Consider the following 24790-nt stretch of genomic DNA (forward strand, 5'->3'; position numbering starts at 1 on the left):
CTCCGCACCAGGCCGCCGACCACGTCCAGTGCCCACTGCTCAGGCACAGTGGGGCAGGGTGGGGGTCCGGCCGTCCCCTAGAGGGGGTCTGGGTAACATGTGTGTGTGGTAGGGGGTTGGTGCCAGGGGCACAACGTTCAATACTCACCCTGGCCGCCCTGAGGAGGTTGTGCAGTTTGGTTCTGCACTGGGAGCCACTCTGGACGACTTCACTGATGGCGCTGCTGGTGACTGCCACTTCCGTCCAGGCACGGCAAACAGGAGCTCCTGAGGACCTCCCTCCCGGGCGGGGGTACAGTATCATCCGCCTCTCCTCCACGGAGTCCAGCAGAACCGACAGCTCAGCGTCACGGAAGCGCGGTGCTGCTCTCTTTTTCAGCCATGCTGGCTGTGACGGTGTGTGTGTGGGAGGGGGAGAATCCTTAAATGTGGCTGCAGCTGTACGGCAATCACGGAACCGGCGAATCTGCCGCCAATCTGCGTGAAAAGTGTGGCATTTCACGTGATGCCCGTGCTAGCCCCATTGGAGTGGCTGAATAGTTTCACCTGTCGTGCGTTTTTGCCAGCGTAAAACTCCACAGTTTTCATGACGGTGTCAGCACTTGGTCTCAGAGACGGAGAATCCAGCTCCTGGTCCCCCAACCGGAATGATCTGTCGTCTCCCTTCTCTGGAGGCCTGACATGCTTCCAACCTGCCCGCCAAGTGACTGAATCCAAATGATTTGAGAGGTGACGGCCCATCAGCAACTTGGCAGGTGTGACCCCTGTGGAGTTGTGGGGGGTTGAATTGTAGGACAAAATATTAGCAAGCCATTGTCGCAGCGGCTTATAAATTGTTTCCTCATGGCGTTTTTTAAAGGTCTGAACGGCCCTCTCAGCAAATGCAGGGTGGCGGGGCATATGTTGTTAGCTCGAAAAATGTTCTGGAAGTCGTCCCTGTAAAAGGGGTGCCGTTGTCTGATACTACATATTCCGGCATAGCCCATGTATTGCGAGCACTTGGCTTATGATGTCCGCAGTAGCCTCCAAAGTCGTGGTCCCACCAAAACCAAAAACATCATTGTTGCTCTTTTATAACCACAGTGTGTTTAACCCGTATGGTGGACAAATAATTACACAATGTTTCAGTTTAATCCCAGTTTATTTATTAAACACGAGGTTACAAGATTACTTAGTGTAATCACACGTTCATGCACACTCAGGTTATAACTATCACAATTAACGACTTCAACTTAACTTACAAATGACCGGCAGGTGCAAGGTACATAAGGCTTACCTGTTTCCTCACTCTTTGGCGGCATACAAAGTAGCAAAGATCAGTGGGAGACTAGAGGACTGGGAAATCTTTAGGGGGCAACAGAAAACTACTAAAAAAGCTATAAAGAAGAGTAAGATGGATTATGAGAGTAAACTTGCTCAGAATATAAAAACAGATAGTAAAAGTTTCGACAAATACATAAAACAATAAAGAGTGGCCAATATTGGTCCTTTAGAGGATGAGAGGGGAGATTTAATAATGGGAGATGAGGAAATGGCTGAGGAACTGAACAGGTTTTTTGGGTCGGTCTTCACAGTGGAAGACACAAATAACATGCCAGTGACTGATGGAAATGAGGCTATGACAGGTGAGGACATTGAGAGGATTGTTATCACCAAGGAGGTAGTGATGGGCAAGCTAATGGGGCTAAAGGTAGACAAGTCTCCTGGACCTGATGGAATGCATCCCAGAGTGCTAAAAGAGATGGCTAGGGAAATTGCAAATGCACTAGTGATAATTTACCAAAATTCACTAGACTCTGGGGTGGTCCCGGCGGATTGGAAATTAGCAAACGTGATACCACTGTTTAAAAGAGGAGGTAGGCAGAAAGTGGGTAATTATAGGCCAGTGAGCTTAACTTCGGTAGTAGGGAAGATGCTGGAATCTATCATCAAGGAAGAAATAACGAGGCATCTGGATGGAAATTGTCCCATTGGGCAGACGCAGCATGGGTTCATAAAGGGCAGGTCGTGCCTAACTAATTTAGTGGAATTTGTTGAGGACATTACCAGTGCAGTAGATAACGGGGAGCCAATGGATGTGGTATATCTGGATTTCCAGAAAGCCTTTGACAATGTGCCACACCAAAGGTTGCTGCTTAAGATAAAAATGCATGGCATTAAGGGGAAAATAGTAGCATGGATAGAGGATTGGTTAATTAATAGAAAGCAAAGAGTGGGGATTAATGGGTGTTTCTCTGGTTGGCAATCAGTAGCTAGTGGTGTCCCTCAGGGATCAGTGTTGGGCCCACAACTGTTCACAATTTACAAAGATGATTTGGAGTTGGGGACCAAGGGCAATGTGTCCACGTTTGCAGACGACACTAAGATAAGTGGTAAAGCAAAAAGTGCAGAGGATACTGGAAGTCTGCAGAGGGATTTGGATAGGCTAAGTGAATGGGCTAGGGTCTCACAGATGGAATACAATGTTGACAAATGTGAGGTTATCCATTTTGGTAGGAATAACAGCAAAAGGGATTATTATTTAAATGATAAAATATTAAAACATGCTGCTGTGCAGAGAGACCTGGGTGTGCTAGTGCATGAGTCGCAAAAAGTTGGTTTACAGGTGCAACAGGTGATTAAGAAGGCAAATAGAATTTTGTCCTTCATTGCTAGAGGGATGGAGTTTAAGACTAGGGAGGTTCTGCTGCAATTATATAAGGTGTTAGTGAGGCCACACCTGGAGTATTGTGTTCAGTTTTGGTCTCCTTACTTGAGAAAGGACGTACTGGCACTGGAGGGTGTGCAGAGGAGATTCACTAGGTTAATCCCAGAGCTGAAGGAGTTGGATTATGAGGAGAGGTTGAGACTGGGACTGTACTCGTTGGAATATAGAAGGATGAGGGAGGATCTTATAGAAACATATAAGATTATGAAGGGAATAAACAGGATAGATGCGGGCAGGTTGTTTCCACTGGCGGGTGAAAGCAGAACTAGGGAGCATAGCCTCAAAATAAGGGGAAGTAGATTTAGGACTGAGTTTAGGAGAAACCTCTTCACCCAAAGGGTTGTGAATCTATGGAATTCCTTGCCCAGTGAAGCAGTAGAGGCTCCTTCATTAAATGTTTTTAAGATAAAGATAGATAGTTTTTTGAAGAATAAAGGGATTAAGGGTTATGGTGTTCGGGCAGGAAAGTGGAGCTGAGTCCACAAAAGATCAGCCATGATCTCATTGAATGGTGGAGCAGGCTCGAGGGGCCAGATGGCCTACTCCTTCTCCTAGTTCTTATGTTCTTATGTTCTTATGAAACACCACTAGTCACAGCCCTCCACTTAGAAAAGCACCCTTCCATTGCTACTCTCTGCCTTCTGTGACCGAGCCAGTTCTGTATCCACCTTGCCAGCTCACCCCTGATCCCGTGTGTCTTCACCTTTTGTACCAGTCTACCATGAGGGACCTTGTCAAAGGCCTTACTGAAGTCCATATAGACAACATCCACTGCCCTACCTGCATAAATCATCTTTGTGATCTCTTTGAAAAACTCTATCAACTTAGTGAGACACGACCTCCCCTTCACAAAACCATGCTGCCTCTCACTAATACGTCCATTTGCTTCTAAATGGGAGTAGATCCTGTCTCAAAGAATTCTCTCCAGTAATTTCCCTACCACTGACGTAAGGCTCACCGGCCTGTAGTTCCCTGGATTATCCATGCTACCTTTCTTCAACAAAGGAACAACATTGGCTATTCACCAGTCCTCTGGGACATCACCTGAAGACAGTGAGTATCCAAAGATTTCTGTCAAGGCCTCAGCAATTTCCTCTCTAGACTCCTTCAGTATTCTAGGGTAGATCCCATCAGGCCCTGGGGACTTATCTACCTTAATATTTTTCAAGACGCCCAACACCTCGTCATTTTGGACCTCAATGTGAAAGATCGTACGTACAGTCAGAGATATACAGTCCTTCTGCACTGTAAATTCTATGATAATATAAGTTGGTTCCTTATCACCCATCCTACCCTGTTGCCCAGTCAGAACTACCCTCCGATAGCCAGATACTAAGTCAAACATGTAATCAATTAAGGGCTGCAGGAAGGACAATGTTTAGGCCCTATGGATGACAGCTTGAAGTGTCAGCCCTGCAGCACAGAGCCATTCCGCAGACAGTCGGATGGTTTGATGCATTGTAAGATAATCTTTAGGTTCTAGGTCTGAATGAGAATATTTGCAAGATCCTAGATCTACAAACCCATTTAAAGGCAAACATGTTACACGTAGAGTGTGAAAACTTGCATTTCTGTCCTCCGTGCCTGAGCAGGGGAATAACAATTGTTTTCCTGTTTGTGACTTGTTTTCAGTGATGTTATTCCGGAGCAATGTCGTAGCAAGGGAGCCTGCTTACTTATCACTGTATTTGATCATGATACATTGCTCAGTGATGATCTAGAAGGAGAAGCGTACTTCTCCTTGCAAGATATCCCTGGACTGGACAGCACTGAGGAAGCACTCAACATCAGCAAGGTTCCTCAGAGCCGACTAATGCTTGGCCATCCCAAACCAAAAGGTAAAAACCAGCTGCTTTCGTAATTTTCTACATTTTCTGAGTATTCATTGAGGTCAGGGATCCATCCTTATTCTCCCATGATATGTGAGAGTTGCTGGCAAAGCCAGAATTAATTGCCTACCCCTCATTTCCCTTTCCCTTGGAGGAGGTAGTGATTATTACGATCCTGGATCATACCCAAAAAGTTGCTCGGATACCGGATAGAAACCTCAATATTTTATTTAATTTTTAAGAATGTGAGGAAAGGATACTTCGCTCCAGGAGTGAGTCCACGCACAAATAGGGATGTGGTATATTAAAACCAACTTTATTACTAACACAGGATTAAACTAACTTTACATCATACAAGAAGAAAATTTACAATTACCCGTTAAACAATGCTTAACAATGACAATGAAATACTTATACTAACTAGTATCTTTTATCTCACTCAACAAAAATCCATCTTGGGTCAAAATCCACTTTTAAATACAGTTAGCCAATGCAGGAAAGCTTACTGTAAAGAGATGTCTTTGATAAACTGCTTTGAGAGAGAGAGAGATTTGTCAGGAACCAACTTTCAGACTTTTGCCTGTGTCAAACTACTGTTTAACTTTCCAGCTTTTGACAAAAAGCTACTTGTCTATTCACATCCCCAATCTAACCTGAACTGGAACTATTGATTGATTCAGCTCCTGGCTCCTCTCTGTTGTGTTCCGTGGTTCCCCCGATGATGAAGACGCACACAGAACATTTATGTGTTTAACCAGAACAATTATTTATTGTTTTTTTTGTTTTGTTTTTAAAATATTTTTTATTAAGGTTTTTTAACAACACAACTTTTTTCCCCTTACAAACAATCACCCCCCACCCGTAACAAAATAGCGCAAATTCTCCCTGAGCAAGATATATACATGGCAAGATGGTATATTTACATAGCTTTATACACTGGCTCTTGGCCGCACGTACCGTTTCCCCCCACCCTCCATGCTATCTCCCGCTCGTCCATCCCCTCAAACAGTTTCTCCTTCCCCCCTTCCCCCCCCCCCCCCCCCCAGGGTTGCTGCTGCTGCTGAACGACCTTCTTCTAACGCTCCGCGAGATATTCTAGGAACGGTTGCCACTGCCTGTAGAACCCCTGTGCAGACCCTCTCAAAGCGAACTTAATTCTCTCCAATTTTATGTACCCCGCCATGTCGTTAATCCAGGCCTCCAGGCTAGGGGGCTTCGCCTCCTTCCACAATAGCAAGACCCTTCGCCGGGCTACTAGGGGCGCAAAGGCCAGAATTCCGGCCTCTTTCGCCTCCTGCACTCCCGGCTCATCCACCACTCCAAATATTGCTAGCCCCCAGCTTGGCTTGACCCGGACTTTCACCACCTGGGATATTACTCCCGCCACTCCTCTCCAGAACCCCTCCAATGCCGGGCATGACCAAAACATATGGACATGGTTCGCCGGGCTCCATGAACATCTTTCACATCTATCCTCTACCCCAAAGAACCTACTCAGCCTCGCCCTCGTCAGATGCGCTCTGTGAACCACCTTAAATTGTATCAGACTGAGCCTGGCACACGAGGAGGAGGTATTAACCCAACCCAGGGCGTCGGCCCATAGCCCTTCCTCAATCTCCTCCCCCAGCTCCTCCTCCCATTTACCTTTCAACTCTTCTACTAGCGCTTCCCCCTCTTCTTTCATCTCTTGGCATATTTCCGACACCTTGCCCTCCCCGACCCATACCCCCGAGATCACCCTATCTTGAACTTCTTGTGCCGGGAGCAATGGAAATTCCCTTACCTGTCGCCTCACAAAAACCCTCACCTGCATATATCTAAATGCATTTCCCGGGGGTAACTCAAATTTCTCCTCCAGTGCCCCCAGGCTTGCAAATGTCCCGTCAATGAACAGGTCCCCCATTCTTCTTATCCCCGCCCGATGCCAGCCTTGGAACCCCCCGTCCATCTTCCCCGGGACAAACCGGTGGTTACCCCTGATCGGGGACCACACCGATGCTCCCATTGCACCCCTGTGTCTTCTCCACTGGCCCCAGATCTTTAGTGTTGCTGCCACCACCGGGCTTGTGGTGTATTTTGTCGGCGATAGCGGCAGCGGTGCCATTACCAACGCCCCCAGGTTCGTTCCTTTACAGGACGCCATCTCCATCCTCTTCCATGCCGCCCCCTCTCCCTCCATAACCCACTTACGGACCATCGCCACATTTGCTGCCCAGTAGTAACTCTCTAGGTTTGGCAAAGCCAACCCTCCTTGGTCCCTGTTGCGTTCCAAGGACCCTCTCCTAACCCTCGGGGTCTTATTTGCCCACACATACCCCATGATACTCCTACCTACTCTCTTGAAAAAGCCCTTGGTGATCACGATGGGGAGGCACTGAAACACGAACAAAAACCTCGGAAGGACCACCATTTTGACCGACTGCACCCTACCCGCCAACGAGAGCGGGAGCATGTCCCATCTTTTAAAATCCTCCTCCAGTTGCCCCACCACCCTCGTCAAATTCAGTTTATGTAGGGCCCCCCAACTTCTGGCTATCTGGATCCCCAGATACCGAAAACTCCTCTCCGCCCTCCTCAGCGGTAGGTCCCCTATCCCTCTTTCTTGGTCCCCTGCCTGTAATACAAACAGCTCACTCTTCTCTACATTAAGCTTGTAGCCCAAGAACTCTCCAAACTCCTTCAGAGTCTGCATGACCTCCACCATCCCCTCCATTGGGTCCGCCACGTATAACAGTAGGTCATCCACATATAGCGATACCCAATGCTCCTCTCCCCCGCGGACTATCCCCCTCCATTTCTGAGACTCCCTAAGTGATATGGCCAAGGGTTTGATCGCCAATGCAAACAAGAGGGGGGACAGGGGGCACCCCTGCCTCGTCCCTCGGTACAGCCGAAAGTACTCCGACCTCCGCCGGTTTGTCACTACGCTCGCCACCGGGGCGCTGTAAAGGAGCTTAACCCATCTAATAAACCCTCCCCCGAACCCAAACCTGCGCAATACCTCCCAGAGGTACTCCCACTCTACTCGGCCAAAGGCTTTTTCCGCGTCCATAGCTGCCACTATCTCCGCCTCTCCCTCCTCCGATGTCATCGTTATCACGTTTAAGAGCCGCCGCACATTGGAATTTAACTGCCTGCCCTTTACGAATCCCGTTTGGTCTTCGTGAATCACCCCCGGGACACAGTCCTCAATCCTAGTGGCCAGTACCTTCGCCAATAGCTTAGCATCCACATTGAGGAGCGAAATCGGCCTGTACGATCCACATTGCTGTGGATCCTTGTCTCGCTTTAGAATCAGGGAGATTGTCGCCTCCGACATTGTCTGGGGCAGGGTTCCCTCCTCTCTTGCCTCGTTGAAGGTCCTCACTAGTAGCGGGGCCAACAGGTCCACATATTTTCTATAGAATTCCACCGGGAACCCGTCCGGCCCCGGGGCCTTCCCCGCCTGCATGCTCCCCAAAACCTTACTCAACTCCTCCAACCCAATTGGTGCCCCCAAACCAACCGCCTCCTGCTCCTCCACCCTCGGGAACCCCAGCTGGTCCAGGAATCGCCTCATCCCCCCTTCCCCCCCTGGGGGCTGGGATCTGTACAGCTCTTCATAGAAGTCCTTAAATACCTTATTTATTTCCCTTGCCCCTCGAACCGTGGCTCCCCTTCCATCTTTGATTCCCCCTATTTCCCTTGCTGCCGCCCTCTTACGGAGCTGGTGCGCCAGCATCCGACTAGCCTTTTCCCCGTACTCGTAAGTCGCCCCTTGCGCCTTCCTCCACTGTGCCTCCGCCTTGCCCGTGGTCAGCAGGTCAAACTCCGTCTGGAGCCGTCGCCTTTCCCCAAGTAATCTTTCCTCCGGGGCCTCTGCGTATCTCCTGTCCACCCGCAAGATCTCCCCCACTAGCCTCTCCCTTTCCATTCCTTCTATCTTCTCCCTATGAGTCCTGATGGAGATCAGCTCTCCCCTGATCACCGCCTTCAACGCCTCCCATACCATCCCCACTCGCACCTCCCCGTTGCCGTTGGCCTCCAAGTACCTTTCAATACACTCCCTCACCTTCCCACACACCACCTCATCGGCCAGCAGTCCCACATCCAGCCGCCACAGCGGGTGTTGGTCCCTCTCCTCTCCCAGCTCCAGTTCCACCCAGTGCGGGGCATGGTCCGAAACGGCTATAGCCGAATACTCCGTCCCCCCCACTCTCGGGATGAGCGCCCTGCCCAGAGCAAAGAAATCTATCCGGGAGTAAGCCTTATGCACGTGGGAGAAAAAAGAAAATTCCCTGGCCTGCGGTCTTGCAAACCTCCATGGGTCCACTCCCCCCATCTGATCCATAAACCCCCTAAGTACCTTGGCCGCCGACGGCCTCCTTCCCGTCCTTGATCTGGAGCGGTCCAGTGCTGGGTCCAGCACCGTATTGAAATCCCCTCCCATTATTAGTCCTCCTACCTCCAGGTCCGGAATGCGCCCCAACATGCGCTTCATGAATCCAGCATCATCCCAGTTTGGGGCGTATACATTTACCAACACCACCCACGTCCCTTGCAACCTACTACTCACCATCACATATCTCCCTCCATTATCCGCTACGATAGTCTTGGCCTCAAATGACACATGCTTTCCCACCAGAATTGCCACCCCTCTATTTTTTGCGTCTCAATCCCGAATGAAATACCTGTCCTACCCATCCCTTTCTTAACCTGACCTGGTCCGCCACCTTCAGGTGTGTCTCTTGGAGCATTGCCACATCTGCCTTCAGTCCCTTCAAGTGCGCGAACACTCGAGCCCGCTTCACCGGCCCATTCAGGCCCCTCACGTTCCACGTTATCAGCCGGAATGGAGGGACTCTCACCCCCCCCACCCCCACCGACTAGCCATCTCCTTTTCTGGGCCAGTCCCTTGTCCGCGTCTCCCTCACTCTCCAGTCCCCCAGCTGGGGCCAATCAATGTACATTCCTTTGTACCCCTTCCCGCCTTTATTTGCCGCGCGCGGGAAAGACAACCCCGCGCTTCCCAAAGCCTGCCCCGCCTCCCATGGCGCAGCTCCTGTCATGGCCTTGTCCCTCTCCCCCAGCCCATATATCCTTTCCTGCGCGTGGTTGACCCCCTATGTACAACAACCGTCATACTTCAACCCTCAAACACCCCCCTCCCACACAAACCCTCAATTAGAGTCCAATTTTTCAGCTAGTATAAAGGTCCACGCCTCTTCGGGCGTTTCGAAGTAGTGGTGTTGGACATTATGTGTAACCCACAGTCGCGCTGGCTGCAGCATTCCAAATTTCACTCCTTTCCGATGCAGCACCGCTTTGGCCCGGTTGAAACCCGCTCTCCGCTTAGCGACCTCCGCGTTCCAGTCCGGGTATATTCTGATCTCCGCATTGTCCCACTTGCTGCTCCGTTCCTTCTTGGCCCATTTCAGGACCCTCTCTCTGTCCGTAAACCGGTGAAATCTCACCACCATCGCCCTTGGCGGCTCTTTTGTCTTGGGCTTCCTCGCTAGCACTCGGTGCGCCCCATCCAGCTCCAGCAATCCCGGGGGGGCCTCCGCACCCATCACCGTCCAATCATTGTGCCCGCATATGCCGCGGCATCGGCCCCCTCCACTCCTTCTGGGAGACCCAGGATCCTCAAGTTGTTTCTCCTTGATCTGTTCTCCAGGTCTTCGAGTCTTCCCGCCCACGTCCTGTGCAGCGCCTCGTGCCGCTCCACTCTCTCCGCCAGGCCCACGAGCTCGTCGTCGTTCTTACATAGAACATAGAACAATACAGCGCAGTACAGGCCCTTCGGCCCACGATGTTGCACCGAAACAAAAGCCATCCAACCTACACTATGCCATTATCATCCATATGTTTATCCAATAAACTTTTAAATGCCCTCAAAGTTCTCACTCACTTTTTCCTGGATCTCCTGAATCTTCACCTCTTGGGCTTTCTGGGTTGCTCCAAGTTTTTCCACCATTGCCAGTATAGGCGCCACCATCTACTTACGCAGCTCCTCGAAGCAGCACTTGATGAACTCTTTCATCTCCTCTCTGTCCATGGGTGCCGCCATTTTGTTTTTTTCTTCTTTCTTCTCCCGCTGCTCCAGGGCCGCTTTCCTCGCCGTTTCACTGCGGGCCCGGTCCATGCAGGTCTGTAGGGGACTTCCTCCGTTCTTCCCCACGGGTTGATTTTTTTTTTTAAAGGTCCGTTGGGGCTCCGTTAGCGGGCCCAAAAGTCCGTTCCTGCGGGAGCTGCCGACTCGCGCGGCTTAGCTCCGCATCGCCGCGACCCGCACAATTATTTATTGTTAAGCACGTGGGAAGATAAACTGATCTATATACAAGCAAAGTCACTCAAGTCTCTAGGGAGCTACTCTAAGTCCGGTTGTCCAACTTTCCATGCTACTACCAACTGCCGAGTTGCCTCAGTCACAACTGGATGCATGTCTGGCACCACCCACTGGCAGGAGGTCATGTTCGTGATGACATACATGGATAAATAGCTTTATACATTTGTACAGTTATATACAGATATGCATGTATGCATATCACCACATCCCCCTGTGGTAGTACCAGGTATTGCGGTACCTGAGAGGCTGATGACCATTGGTTAGACCCTGGAGTCTACCATTGGCTGTATTGCGTAGCTCCGCCCTGAACGCGGGGTATAAGAGATGGTGCGGTCCCAGCAGCCTTCACTTTCTGTATCGAAGCTGCTGGGGAAAAGGTTCTAGCAGATTAAAGCCTTCAGTTATGGAATCACTTTGTCTTAGTGTAATTGTTTGCGCATCAATTTAATCTGCTACAACTTAAGTTGGAAGGATGGATCTCCGCATCAAACCGGAGTGCCTCCAGCTCAGCCCCCACGCGGATAACTCTGCTGCTATTTTTAAACACTGGCTGGCGTGCTTTAAGGGCTACCTCGACACGGCCATAGGCACCCCCACGGAAGGACAGAAGATGCATCTCCTGCGTTCCCGGGTCAGCCCTGGGATCTACCCCCTTATCGAGGAGGCGGAGAACTATGCTGCCGCTATCGAACTGCTGGAAGGACATTACATCCGCCCGGTAAACCAGGTCTACGCTCGTCACCTGCTTGCGACTCGGCGGCAAAGCCCCGAGGAAACGTTGGAAGATTTCTACCGGGCGCTACTGGTGCTGGGCCGAAACTGTGGCTGCCCGCAAGTTTCGGGGAGCGAGCACATGGAACTTTTAATCAGGGATGCTTTTGTTGCAGGTATGAGCTCCCCCGATATCCGTCGAAGACTCCTAGAAAGGGACACTCTGGCCCTGGCAGGGTCCATGGACGTTGCCTATAAAAACGTGCTGTCAAAGAACAAAGAACAAAGAAATGTACAGCACAGGAACAGGCCCTTCGGCCCTCCAAGCCCGTGCCGACCATACTGCCCGACTAAACTACAATCTTCTACACTTCCTGGGTCCGTATCCTTCTATTCCCATCCTATTCATATATTTGTCAAGATGCCCCTTAAATGTCCCTATCGTCCCTGCCTCCACTACCACCTCCGGTAGTGAGTTCCAGGCACCCACTACCCTCTGTGTAAAAAACTTGCCTCGTACATCTACTCTAAACTTTGCCCCTCTCACCTTAAACCTATGCCCCCTAGTAATTGACCCCTCTACCCTGGGGAAAAGCCTCTGACTATCCACTCTATCTATGCCCCTCATAATTTTGTATACCTCTATCAGGTCGCCCCTCAACCTCCTTCGTTCCAGTGAGAACAAACCGAGTTTATTCAATCGCTCCTCATAGCTTATGCCCTCCATACCAGGCAACATTCTGGTAAATCTCTTCTGCACCCTCTCTAAAGCCTCCACATCCTTCTGGTAGTGTGGCGACCAGAATTGAACACTATACTCCAAGTGTGGCCTAACTAAGGTTCTATACAGCTGCAACATGACTTGCCAATTCTTATACTCAATGCCCCGGCCAATGAAGGCAAGCATGCCGTATGCCTTCTTGACTACCTTCTCCACCTGTGTAGCCCCTTTCAGTGATCTGTGGACCTGTACTCCTAGATCTCTTTGACTTTCAATACTCTTGAGGGTTCTACCATTCACTGTATATTCCCTACCTGCATTAGCCCTTCCAAAATGCATTACCTCACATTTGTCCAGGTTAAACTCCATCTGCCATCTCTCCGCCCAAGTCTCCAGACAATCTAAATCCTGCTGTATCCTCAGACAGTCCTCATCGCTATCCGCAATTCCACCAACCTTTGTGTCGTCTGCAAACTTACTAATCAGACCAGTTACATTTTCCTCCAAATCATTTATATATACTACAAAGAGCAAAGGTCCCAGCACTGATCCCTGTGGAACACCACTGGTCACAGCCCTCCAATTAGAAAAGCATCCCTCCATTGCTACCCTCTGCCTTCTATGGCCTAGCCAGTTCTGTATCCACCTTGCCAGTTCACCCCTGATCCCGTGTGACTTCACCTTTTGTACTAGTCTACCATGAGGGACCTTGTCAAAGGCCTTACTGAAGTCCATATAGACAACATCTACTGCCCTACCTGCATCAATCATCTTAGTGACCTCCTCGAAAAACTCTATCAAGTTAGTGAGACACGACCTCCCCTTCACAAAACCGTGCTGCCTCTCACTAATACGTCCATTTGCTTCCAAATGGGAGTAGATCCTGTCTCGAAGAATTCTCTCCAGTAATTTCCCTACCACTGAAGTAAGGCTCACCGGCCTGTAGTTCCCGGGATTATCCCTGCCACCCTTCTTAAACAGAGGAACAACATTGGCTATTCTCCAGTCCTCCGGGACATCCCCTGAAGACAGCGAGGATCCAAAGATTTCTGTCAAGGCCTCAGCAATTTCCTCTCCAGCCTCCTTCAGTATTCTGGGGTAGATCCCATCCGGCCCTGGGGACTTATCTACCTTAATATTTTTTAAGACACCCAACACCTCGTCTTTTTGGATCACAATGTGACCCAGGCTATCTACACCCCCTTCTCCAGACTCAACATCTACCAATTCCTTCTCTTTGGTGAATACTGATGCAAAGTATTCATTTAGTACCTCGCCCATTTCCTCTGGCTCCACACATAGATTCCCTTGCCTATCCTTCAGTGGGCCAACCCTTTCCCTGGCTACCCTCTTACTTTTTATGTAAGTGTAAAAAGCCTTGGGATTTTCCTTAACCCTATTTGCCAATGCCTTTTCATGACCCCTTCTAGCCCTCCTGACTCCTTGCTTAAGTTCCTTCCTACTTTCCTTATATGCCACACAGGCTTCGTCTGTTCCCAGCCTTTTAGCCCTGACAAATGCCTCCTTTTTCTTTTTGACGAGGCCTACAATATCACTCGTCATCCAAGGTTCCCGAAAATTGCCGTATTTATCTTTCTTCCTCACAGGAACATGCCTGTCCTGTATTCCTTTCAACTGACACTTGAAAGCCTCCCACATGTCAGATGTTGATTTGCCCTCAAACATCCGCCCCCAATCTATGTTCTTCAGTTCCCGCCTAATATTGTTATAATTAGCCTTCCCCCAATTTAGCACATTCATCCTCGGACCACTCTTATCCTTGTCCACCAGTACTTTAAAACTTACTGAATTGTGGTCACTGTTACCGAAATGCTCCCCTACTGAAACATCTACCACCTGGCCGGGCTCATTCCCCAATACCAGGTCCAGTACCGCCCCTTCCCTAGTTGGACTGTTTACATATTGTTTTAAGAAGCCCTCCTGGATGCTCCTTACAAACTCTGCCCCGTCTAAGCCCCTGGCACTAAGTGAGTCCCAGTCAATATTGGGGAAGTTGAAGTCTCCCATCACCACAACCCTGTTGTTTTTACTCTTTTCCAAAATCTGTCTACCTATCTGCTCCTCTATCTCCCGCTGGCTGTTGGGAGGCCTGTAGTATACCCCCAACATTGTGACTGCACCCTTCTTATTCCTGATCTCTACCCATATAGCCTCACTGCCCTCTGAGGTGTCCTCTCGCTGTATAGCTGTGATACTCTCCTGAACAAGTAGCGCAACTCCGCCTCCCCTTTTACATCCCCCTCTATCCCGCCTGAAACATCTAAATCCTTGAACGTTTAGCTGCCAATCCTGCCCTTCCCTCAACCAGGTCTCTGTAATGGCAACAACATCATAGTTCCAAGTAGTAATCCAAGCTCTAAGTTCATCTGCCTTACCCGTAATGCTCCTTGCATTAAAACATATGCACTTCAGGCCACCAGACCCGCTGTGTTCAGCAACTTCTCCCCGTCTGCGCTGCCTCAGAGCCACACTGTCCCTATTCCCTAGTTCTCCCTCAATGCTCTCACCTTCTGACCTATTGCTCCCATGCCCACCCCCCTGCCATACTAGTTTAAACCCTCCCGTGTGACACTAGCAAACCTCGCGGCCAGGATATTTATGCCTCTCCGGTTTAGATGCAACCCGTCCATCTTATACAGGTCACACCTGCCCCGGAAGAGCTCCCAGTGGTCCAGATAACAGAAACCCTCCCTCCTACACCAGCTGTTTAGCCACGTGTTTGTCTGCTCTATCTTCCTATTTCTAGCCTCACTGGCACGTGGCACAGGGAGTAATCCCGAGATTACAACCCTCGAGGTCCTGTCTTTTAACTTTCTGCCTAGCTCCCTGAACTCCTGCTGCAGGACCTCATGCCCCTTCCTGCCTATGTCGTTAGTACCAATATGTACAACGACCTCTGCCGGTTTGCCCTCCCCCTTCAGGATTCCCTCTACCCGTTCGGAGACATCCTGGACCCTGGCACCAGGGAGGCAACATACCATCCTGGAGTCTCTTTCACGTCCACAGAAGCGCCTATCTGTGCCCCTGACTATAGAGTCCCCTATAACTATTACTCTTCTGCGCTTTGACCCTCCCTTCTGAACATCAGAGCCAGCCGTGGTGCCACTGCTCTGGCTGCTGCTGTTTTCCCCTGATAGGCTATCCCCCCCGACAGTATCCAAAGGGGTATATCTGTTCGAGAGGGGGACAACCACAGGGGATTCCTGCACTGACTGCCTGCCCTTTCTGGTGGTCACCCATTTCTCTGCCTGCACCTTGGGTGTGACCACACTTACATAACTGCGATCTATGACGCTTTCCGCCACCTGCATGCTCCTAAGTGCATCCAATTGCTGCTCCAACCGAACCATGCGGTCTGTGAGGAGCTGCAGTTGGGTGCACTTTCTGCAGATGAAGCCATCCGGGACACTGTCCTTTGCACCCGATCGCGCGGCGGCGCCCTGGACTGCGTGGCACCCTGCAGCGGCAGCCCCTCAGACCTTCCCCCTGACCCCGCAAGCCTGCGCGGCGAGACAGCCCGCTAACGCCGCCGGGTCCCGCTGTTTCTTCTGCGGGCAGGCAAATCATCCCCGCCCGCGCTGCCCGGCCCGCACCGCCACCAGCAAAGGGTGCGGCAAGAAGGGCCACTTTGTGGGGGTCTGCCAGGCCCGCACCGTGGCCACGGTCTCCAGCGACTATGGACCGCCGCGGCAACCCTCCCTTCAGGCCCCTACCGGCCAGTGCTCACCGCCACCCCCCTATCCTAACGCCACGTGCGACCCACGGGCACGGCCATCTTGCCCCCCAGACTCCACGCTGGACAGTTGGGCGCCGCCATTTTGTCCATCGCCGCCGCCATCTTCTTCATCCCCGGACACCATGTGCGACCCATGGGTGACGCCATCTTGGATGGGGCCCCAGGCCCCCAGCTCGGTCGACTACACGCTGCCCGATCAGAACTCGCAACTGCTTCATCTGGCCTCGGTGACACTGGACCAAAGTCGACTCCGGACACTCGCAACAACGGTCCTCATCAACGGCCACGAGACGTCGTGCCTGATTGACTCTGGGAGCACGGAAAGCTTTATTCACCCCGACACGGTAAGGCGCTGTTCACTTGTAACCCACCCTGTAAATCAAAGGATCTCCCGGGCCTCCGGGTCACACTCGGTGGAGATACAGGGGTTCTTCCTAGCGAACCTCACTGTCCAAGGTAGGAAATTCAACAATTTTCGCCTGTACGTCCTGCCGCACCTCTGCGCGGCTACCCTCCTGGGGCTGGATTTCCAATGCCATTTGCAAAGCCTGACCTTTAAATTCTGCGGCCCTATACCTCCCCTTACCGTCTGCGGCCTTGCGACCCTTAAGGTCGACCCGCCTTCCCTGTTTGCGAACCTCACCCCGGATTGCAAACCCGTCGCCACCAGGAGCAGACGGTACAGTGCCCAGGACCAGACCTTCATCAGGTCAGAGGTCCAAAGGCTGCTGGGGGAAGGGGTCATCGAAGCGAGCAACAGTCCCTGGAGAGCTCAAATAGTGGTGGTAAAGACCGGGGAGAAGCATAGGATGGTCATAGACTACAGCCAGACCATCAACAGGTTTACGCAGCTAGATGCATACCCTCTCCCCCGTATAGCCGACCTGGTAAACAGGATCGCACAATACAAGGTCTTCTCCACGGTGGACCTCAAGTCCGCCTACCACCAGCTACCCCTCCGCACTAGTGACCGCAGGTACACTGCCTTCGAAGCAGATGGGCAGCTCTATCAATTTTTCAGAGTTCCCTTTGGTGTCACTAATGAGGTCTCGGTCTTCCAGTGAGAGATGGACTGAATGGTTGACCGGTACGGCTTACGCGCAACTTTCCCGTATCTGGATAACGTCACCATCTGCGGCCATGACCAGCAGGACCACGACACCAACCTCCACAAATTCCTCCAGACCGCGAAAATCCTTAATCTGACATACAATAAGGATAAATGCGTGTTTAGCACCGACCGTCTAGCCATTCTAGGCTACGTAGTGCGAAGTGGAGTCATAGGCCCCGGCCCTGAGCGCATGCGCCCCCTTATGGAGTTCCCCCTCCCTCACTGCCCCAAGGCCCTGAAGCGCTGCCTCGGGTTCTTCAGCTATTATGCACAGTGGGTCCCCAATTACGCAGACAAAGCCCGACCCCTGATCCAGTCCACAACCTTCCCCCTGTCGACGGAGGCTCGCCAGGCCTTCAGCCGCATCAAAGCAGACATTGCAAAGGCCACGATGCGCGCTATCGACGAGTCCCTCCCCTTCCAGGTCGAGAGCGATGCGTCCGACGTAGCTCTGGCCGCCACCCTCAATCAAGCGGGCAGGCCCGTGGCTTTCTTCTCCCGTACCCTCCATGCTTCCGAAATTCGCCACTCCTCGGTCGAAAAAGAAGCACAAGCCATAGTTGAAGCTGTGAGACATTGGAGGCATTACCTGGCCGGCAGGAGATTCACTCTCCTCACGGACCAACGGTCGGTTGCCTTCATGTTCGATAATGCACAGCGGGGCAAGATTAAAAACGACAAGATCTTGCGGTGGAGGATAGAACTCTCCACTTTCAACTACGAGATCTTGTACCGTTCGGGGAAGCTGAATGAGCCTCCTGATGCCCTGTCCCGCGGCACTTGTGCCACTGCACAAGTGGACCGCCTCTGAGCCCTCCACGAGGACCTCTGCCACCCGGGGGTCACTCGTCTTTTTCCATTTCGTCAAGACCCGCACCCTGCCCTACTCAATCGAGGAGGTCAGGACAGTCACCAGGGACTGCCAAAACTGCGTGGCGTGCAAACCGCCCTTCTACCGGCCAGAGAGGGCGCACCTGATAAAGGCTTCCCGTCCCTTTGAACGCCTCAGCATGGATTTCAAAGGCCCCAACCCCTCCACCGACCGCAACACATATTTCCTGAACGTGATTGATGAGTACTCCCGGTTCCCATTCGCCATCCCCTGCCCAGACATGACCACAACCACCATCATCAAGGCCCTCCAGGGTATCTTTACACTGTTCGGTTTCCCCGCATACATACACAGTGATAGGGGGTCCTCCTTTATGAGCGACAAACTGCGTCAATTCCTGCTCAGCAAGGGGATTGCCTCAAGCAGGACCACCAGTTACAACCCCCGGGGAAACGGGCAGGTAGAGAGCGAGAACGGAACGGTCTGGAAGACCGTTCTACTGGCCCTACGGTCCAGGAATCTCCTGGTCTCCCGCTGGCAAGAGGTCCTCCCGATGGCCCTCCACGTCATCCGGTGACTGCTCTGTACAACCACAAATCAGACGCCTCATGAATGTCTCCTTGCTTTCCCCAGGAAGTCCACCTCCGGGACCTCGCTCCCAACCTGGCTAGCGACACCCGGACCTATCCTGTTTCGGAAGCACGTGCGGGCGCACAAGTCAGACCCGTTGGTCGAGAGGGTCCACCTGCTGCACGCTAACCCCCAGTATGCCTACGTGGCGTTCCCTGACGGCCGGCAAGACACAGTCTCCCACGGGACCTGGCGCCCGCCGGAACCCCACGCGCACCCAAGCCATTGCCCCCACCCCCACCTCCCCCACAGCACCTCACTGGAGGGTCAGTATACCCGCCGCTCCTGTCCAGGCCTGACCACCCACCGACGCCCCCTACAGGCGCCCCACCTCCCTGTCAATCCTTTGCCCCTACAGCGCCGCCTAGGGGTGACGAAGCTGCCAGGGAGGACGACACCACGCTCCCGGAGTCACAACCGCCGGGACCCTCGTTAGAATCACCACCGAAGCCCAGACGCTCCAGAAGGACGACCAGGCCACCCGATCGACTGATTGCTGGGCTATGAACACTTTGTACATATCCTCGACATCACGGTACCTCCATACCTGGTCATACCATGCTAAAGGCGGTTATTAACGCTGGCCACCACCCCGCCGGGCTCTTTTTAATGGGGTGAATGCGGTAGTACCAGGTATTGCAGTACCTGAGAGGCTGATGACCATTGGTTAGACCCTGGAGTCTACCATTGGCTGTATTGCATTGCTCCGCCCTGAAGGCGGGGTATAAGAGATGGTGCTGTCCCAGCAGCCTTCACTTTCTGTATCGAAGCTGCTGGGGAAAAGGTTCTAGCAGATTATCTAAGCCTTCAGTTATGGAATCACTTTGTCTTGAGCGTAATTGATTGTGCATCACCCCCTTCCTTTGGAGATATAGTAAGAAGTCTTACAACCCCAGATTAAAGTTCAACAGGTTTGTTTCAAATCACTAGCTTTCGGAGCACTGCTCCTTCCTCAGGTGAATCATGGATTCACCTGAGGAAGGAGCAATGCTCTTAAAGTTAGTGATTTGAAACAAACCTGTTGGACTTTAACCTGGTGTTGTAAGACTTCTTACTGTGCTCACCCCAGTCCAACGCCGGCATCTCCCCATTTTGGAGATATAAGTATTTGCAAATACATATAATGGACGTTTTGTTATAAGTTCAGGCTGTCAGGCTTGCACCTTACTCTGGTCGACCTCCTGAGCAATGGCTGAGTTGGTGAGCGTGCCCCATTTTCATCAGCTGTTGGTCTTTCCCCATGCACCACCGGGGATGCATCATTGACCCTGGGCAGTGATGGACTGTTTGCATCTTCCTCAGGCTTTGAAGTACAGCAATTCTTCCACTGGGTTCAGCACAAAAGGCCGCTGTGATTACCATGAATGTGTGCGGACCTGCCTATTGCACGACTCTCGCCAATTTCACCCTTCCCTTGCCATTGGGGTCCTTAACTCTCACAGTGTCCCCTATCTGCAGTGGCTAGAGGGTCCTTACAGACCAATCGTAAATCCCTTTCGGCCTTTTCTTCTGAGGAACTAACTTCTTCTTGAGTCTCCGATCGACAGGGGAGGCCACCATAGAAGGCAGGGTTGTCCACAGCTGTGCTGGCGAGAGGCCATTTGCAAGTGGGGCCAAATGATAACTGAGCAATGCCAGGTGCATATCTTCCCGGCGATCAAGGGCCTTCGTCAGTAATTGCTTCACAATATGTATGCCCTTTTCCACCTTCCCATTCGATCGCGGATATAGCAGGCTGGAGATTGTAGTGATATGTATGTATAGACACATGTAAAGGGTTAATGATTATATCTTAGTGTAACACAACCACTAGAGGGCAACACTAGATTGTACTGTAAATATGAGTATTCAAAGCAGAGTGTTAGTGAGATAGATCATAGCATAGTTAGCTCATGTAGTTTACATTAGTTAATACTTCATTCTAGATTGATTATAATTCTGTAGAATGTGCAAACGCAGTATTAATCAATTCGTTATTCATTAAATCTGTTTTGCTTTAAGTTGAAGATTGGTGGTTTCTTCAGAATCTCACCATCAGACCATTCTGGATATATGAAGCAAAGAGTAACGTTACCAAAGAGTAATATAACAGAGGTAATGGGCGGGATTCTCCGGGAATCGGAGGGGCGGGGGGTCCCGGCGGGACGGAGTGGCGTGAACCACTCCGGAGTCGGGCCGCCCCAAAGGCGGGGCGAGATTCCCACCCCCGCCAAATCTCCAGCGCCGGAGAATTCGGCAGCCGGCGGGGGCGGGATTCACACCTCCCCCCGGCGATTCTCCGACCCAGCGGGGTCCCGCCCAATGTGTCTGAAGTCATAGAAGCAGGCAAAATTCCGTCCATTCATGGTTGTTCAAACATGACCCATTGTCTGACATGACAATGGATGGGATGCCTTGCCGGGCAAAGATCGTTTTAATGTGCTGTATTACACCGCAATCAGGCAAGTTGGCCAACTGCGACACCTCTGGATAAATGGAAAAATAGTCAATTACAACAAGGTAGTCATTTCCATTAAAAAAGCAATAACGTCTTCCACATGCATCAGTTTCGTGCTCTGTTTGCATCGGAACTTCTGACATGCAGTGATCGACCATGCCTGCAATGTTCTGGGTGATGCCTGGCTAGAAGATCGTCTCCCGGGCCCCGTGCTTGGACTTCTCAATGCCAAGGTGCCTTTGTGAAGTTTCTTAAGCATGAGCGTCCTCAGCGACTGTGGGATGACAATCTTGTGCTGCCACAGGAGAAGATCACTCACCTCACTAAGTTCAGAATGGACATTGTAGTATACCAAATAGGAGCCTTTTGGCTAATCCTCCCTGAGACATTTAATGGCCTTTTGCAAGATTGGATCCTTGGTTCTTTCCGCCCTGATCAGGCATGACTTTTTGTCAGAAACCGGGAGCGAGGCAGCAATTAGATTAACATGCAGTTGGACTTCATCCTCCCCAGACAGACTTGCTTGATGGTTGTAGCTCTCGAGAGCATGCCGGCAACTGCTAGGAACTTGCCTGGCATATAGACACGGCCAAAGTCTTAACGCTGGAGATTCATCATTAATCATTCTAGAGGACATCTGACATTTGTTCTTTTGTATTATTGCAACTGGCGGCCTGTGGTCGGTCTCAACCAAAAACGTGGGCAGCCCACACACATAGTCATGACATTTCTCCAGGCCCGTATCTAGCCCCAGGCATTCCTTATCGATCTGTGCATACCTGCGCTCTGTATCAGTCATAGCTGATACCGAACAGGCGCCGGAATGTGGCACCTTGGAGATTTTCACAGTAACTTCATTGCAGCCTACTTGTAAGCCTACTTGTGACACTAATAAAGATTATTTTAAAAAGTTCTCGACGCGTATGCCACTTGCAGCCAATCGCCATCAGCACCCTGTTGCAGAAACACTGCACCAAAACCGTCCGATGATGCATCGGTGGAAATTTTAGTTTTCTTAGTCAGGTCAAAGAATGCAAGGACAGGCGCCGTGGTGTAGCCACCTGGGATGGCCACGTCCCGATTACAAAATGGACACTTGCAAAGAATGCAGGGAAAATTGGACAATGCTAAGAAACAAGCAGGTGCAAGCTCTGTCTGTTGATTAGAACCTTAAACGCTCAGACAGGACAGAAACTACCAAACGATTTACATACTAATGAGCCATCTCCGGGGACAAAAGGGAAACATTTAGATACACAATGTTAGGATAGACTCCCCGGCGCCAGAAGAAGCTAAGACAAAGCAGACTGACAGTCACCAGGACACGCCCAGCGATCAGGGAACCATCCCGCTATTGGAGGAAAATCGATACCGATGATTGGGAAAGACCCAATTAGTTGAGGTCAAGTTCAATGCCCGGCCAAAAGAGCGCAAAGCCCTTTGCAGTATAAGAGGTATCACCCAACGGAGAATCTTTCTCCTTTGGCTTTGGCTCTCAGCGAAGAGAGAGACCAGCCTCGCAGCTACGGCAGACCAAGTAAGTTCCAAGTCAACGCACGCTACGAGATAGATTCTCCTAGTTGCTACCCTGTAAACAGCTCAACCCAGCAGCCTCCGAACCGAGCAACGGCCATTATTCCTCTGACTGAGTGGGTGCCCAAAGCTAAGTACAGGCCTTAGTAATATTGGTAGTTTAGTTTGTAGAGTTTATGTATGAGTAGATTTGACTGTGTGTAAATAAATGAGCATTGCTTTTGAACTTACTAACTGGCGTATCGAGTCATTGATCAGTATTCGGTTCTGAACCTTGTGTCAGTGTTGAAAGATACCTGGCGACTCTTGAGCAAACGTGATTTAATAGAGCCAAATTAAGAACCAACCAAAAGTTAGCAACAGTGGTTAGTGAGACACACAGCGCTTTCCACTCCTGTTCATTTTTTGGCCACCACTGAAAGACAACATCTTTCTTTACGGATTCCCTAAGCTGGGAGATCTTGTGGGCAAGGTTAGGAATAAATTTACACATTCCCAGTATACGCAAGATGCCCTTTTTGTCTGTGGGCCGTGGCATCTGAAGAATGGCTTTCATTTCATTTTATCATTACCTGCCTGCACACCTTTTGCCAAGAGCCTATCTCCCCAAAAAGTAATTGTGTCAATGCCGACTTGACATTTAGCCTGATTGATTACACGAACACACAGTAGTCCTTCCACTACATGCTCCATGGCCCAATTAAATATTTCAGATGCCGAGATGATGCAGAATTGCATTCGCAGGAAGCAGTAATGTGTTGAAGGTGCAGGGTCTTGTGCTTGCCTCATCGAGCCGAAGCTGCCAGAAGCCTTGCGCGCATCCAGCTTGCTGAAGCATGTTGCTCCAGCCATCTTGCACACTATTTCTTCCCTCTTCGGGATAGGGTAGTGTTCCCTCTGAATGTTCAGGTTAAATCCTTGGGGTCCATACATATTCTCAGGTCGCTATTTCTCTTTTTTACGCAAACCATGGAGTTGACCCAGTCGGTGGGCTCTTCTATGCGCCTGATTACGCCCAAGGCCATCATCCTTTGTAGTTTATCCTTGAGCTTGTCTGTTAGCAGAGCAGCACCCGTCAATCGCACGCATGTATCCTCCTTGAGCTGAATGTAATATGGGAAGGGCAGGGTGCCAAATCCCTGAAACACCTCCGGCTCTGCATGATTGACTCCACTGAGATGCGCTGGTGGGGTGTCATGTGTGTTGCCCACAAAGGAGAATAGTATCCGCGCATGACAACTTTGACCATGACATCAAGTTCACACACTCCTGAAGTCGGAATCCGATTACTGTTGTAATTCTTCAGAAGGGCACCTCTTGGAGCAATGTATGGTTTGACTTTGAGCCATCATGCCATTGATAGTGTGATCAGATTGGCCCTTGCTCCCGTATCAAGCTTGCAGCTGATGGGCGTTCCATTTATCATTATCGGAATTGTCCACCTGTCCTCAAGGGTCCCTGCATTCACCTCACTGTGGCGGCAAAGTTCCAGAAATGCTTCTTTGTGGCCGGCCAAACTGTTTGATTTGCTATTCATAATCATGTTCACGTCCACCTGGTCGTCGATGCTGTTATCCTTGTTCGCCCTCTGTGCATTTGTTCGGATAACTGTCGCGCCGAAGGTGCATCGCCTGGCAAAGTGACCCGTTCCGCCACATTTGTGACAAACTTTTTTGAATGCAGGACATTGTTGTGGCAAGTGTCTGTTGCGACATTGCCGACACAAGATAGCGGATCTGGTTTGTTGCTCAAAATGGCTGCCCTCATTGAGACCACATTTTTTGCGATGCTGTGTAGCAGAACGTGCAAAATGTCCGCCTGCACTGATACCACATTTCATTCTTGAGTGCATCACAGTGCTTATGGTGCTAGCATCTTCTTTAAGATTCGAGCCGAGGATGCTGATCTACTGTGCAGCTACTTCATTTGCCTGGCAGATCCTAATGGCATTCTCTAATGTGAGGTTGTCTTCTCTCAACAATCGCTGTCATTCAATGTCCCCAAAACAATTTGGTCACAGATCATCGATGACTGCAGAGTGACAAAATTGCATGACTGGGCCTTCTGTTTCAAATGGATTATAAAGCTATCAAACATTAGCTTTTACATGCGCGTAAATCTTTTGAATGGCTCATTCTTTCTCGGAGAGCAGTGTCGATCAAAGTAACTAATCACTTCATCGTAATTTCTGCTT

At 50.7% G+C, this 24790-nt stretch overlaps 1 protein-coding gene across 1 annotated transcript in view; it reads left to right on the forward strand.

Moving 5' to 3' along the window:
- The window catches only part of LOC140394827 (protein unc-13 homolog D-like), a 150591-nt gene that overhangs the window by 115385 nt on the left and 10416 nt on the right, over positions 1–24790 (forward strand). Inside the window, exon 7 of the mRNA XM_072482006.1 lies at positions 4340–4545. Within this exon, the coding sequence (XP_072338107.1) occupies positions 4340–4545 (206 nt within the window). The remainder of the gene's footprint in view (positions 1–4339; positions 4546–24790) is intronic.

The sequence above is a fragment of the Scyliorhinus torazame genome, chromosome 18, assembly GCF_047496885.1.
Source record: "Scyliorhinus torazame isolate Kashiwa2021f chromosome 18, sScyTor2.1, whole genome shotgun sequence".
NCBI lineage: Eukaryota > Metazoa > Chordata > Chondrichthyes > Carcharhiniformes > Scyliorhinidae > Scyliorhinus > Scyliorhinus torazame.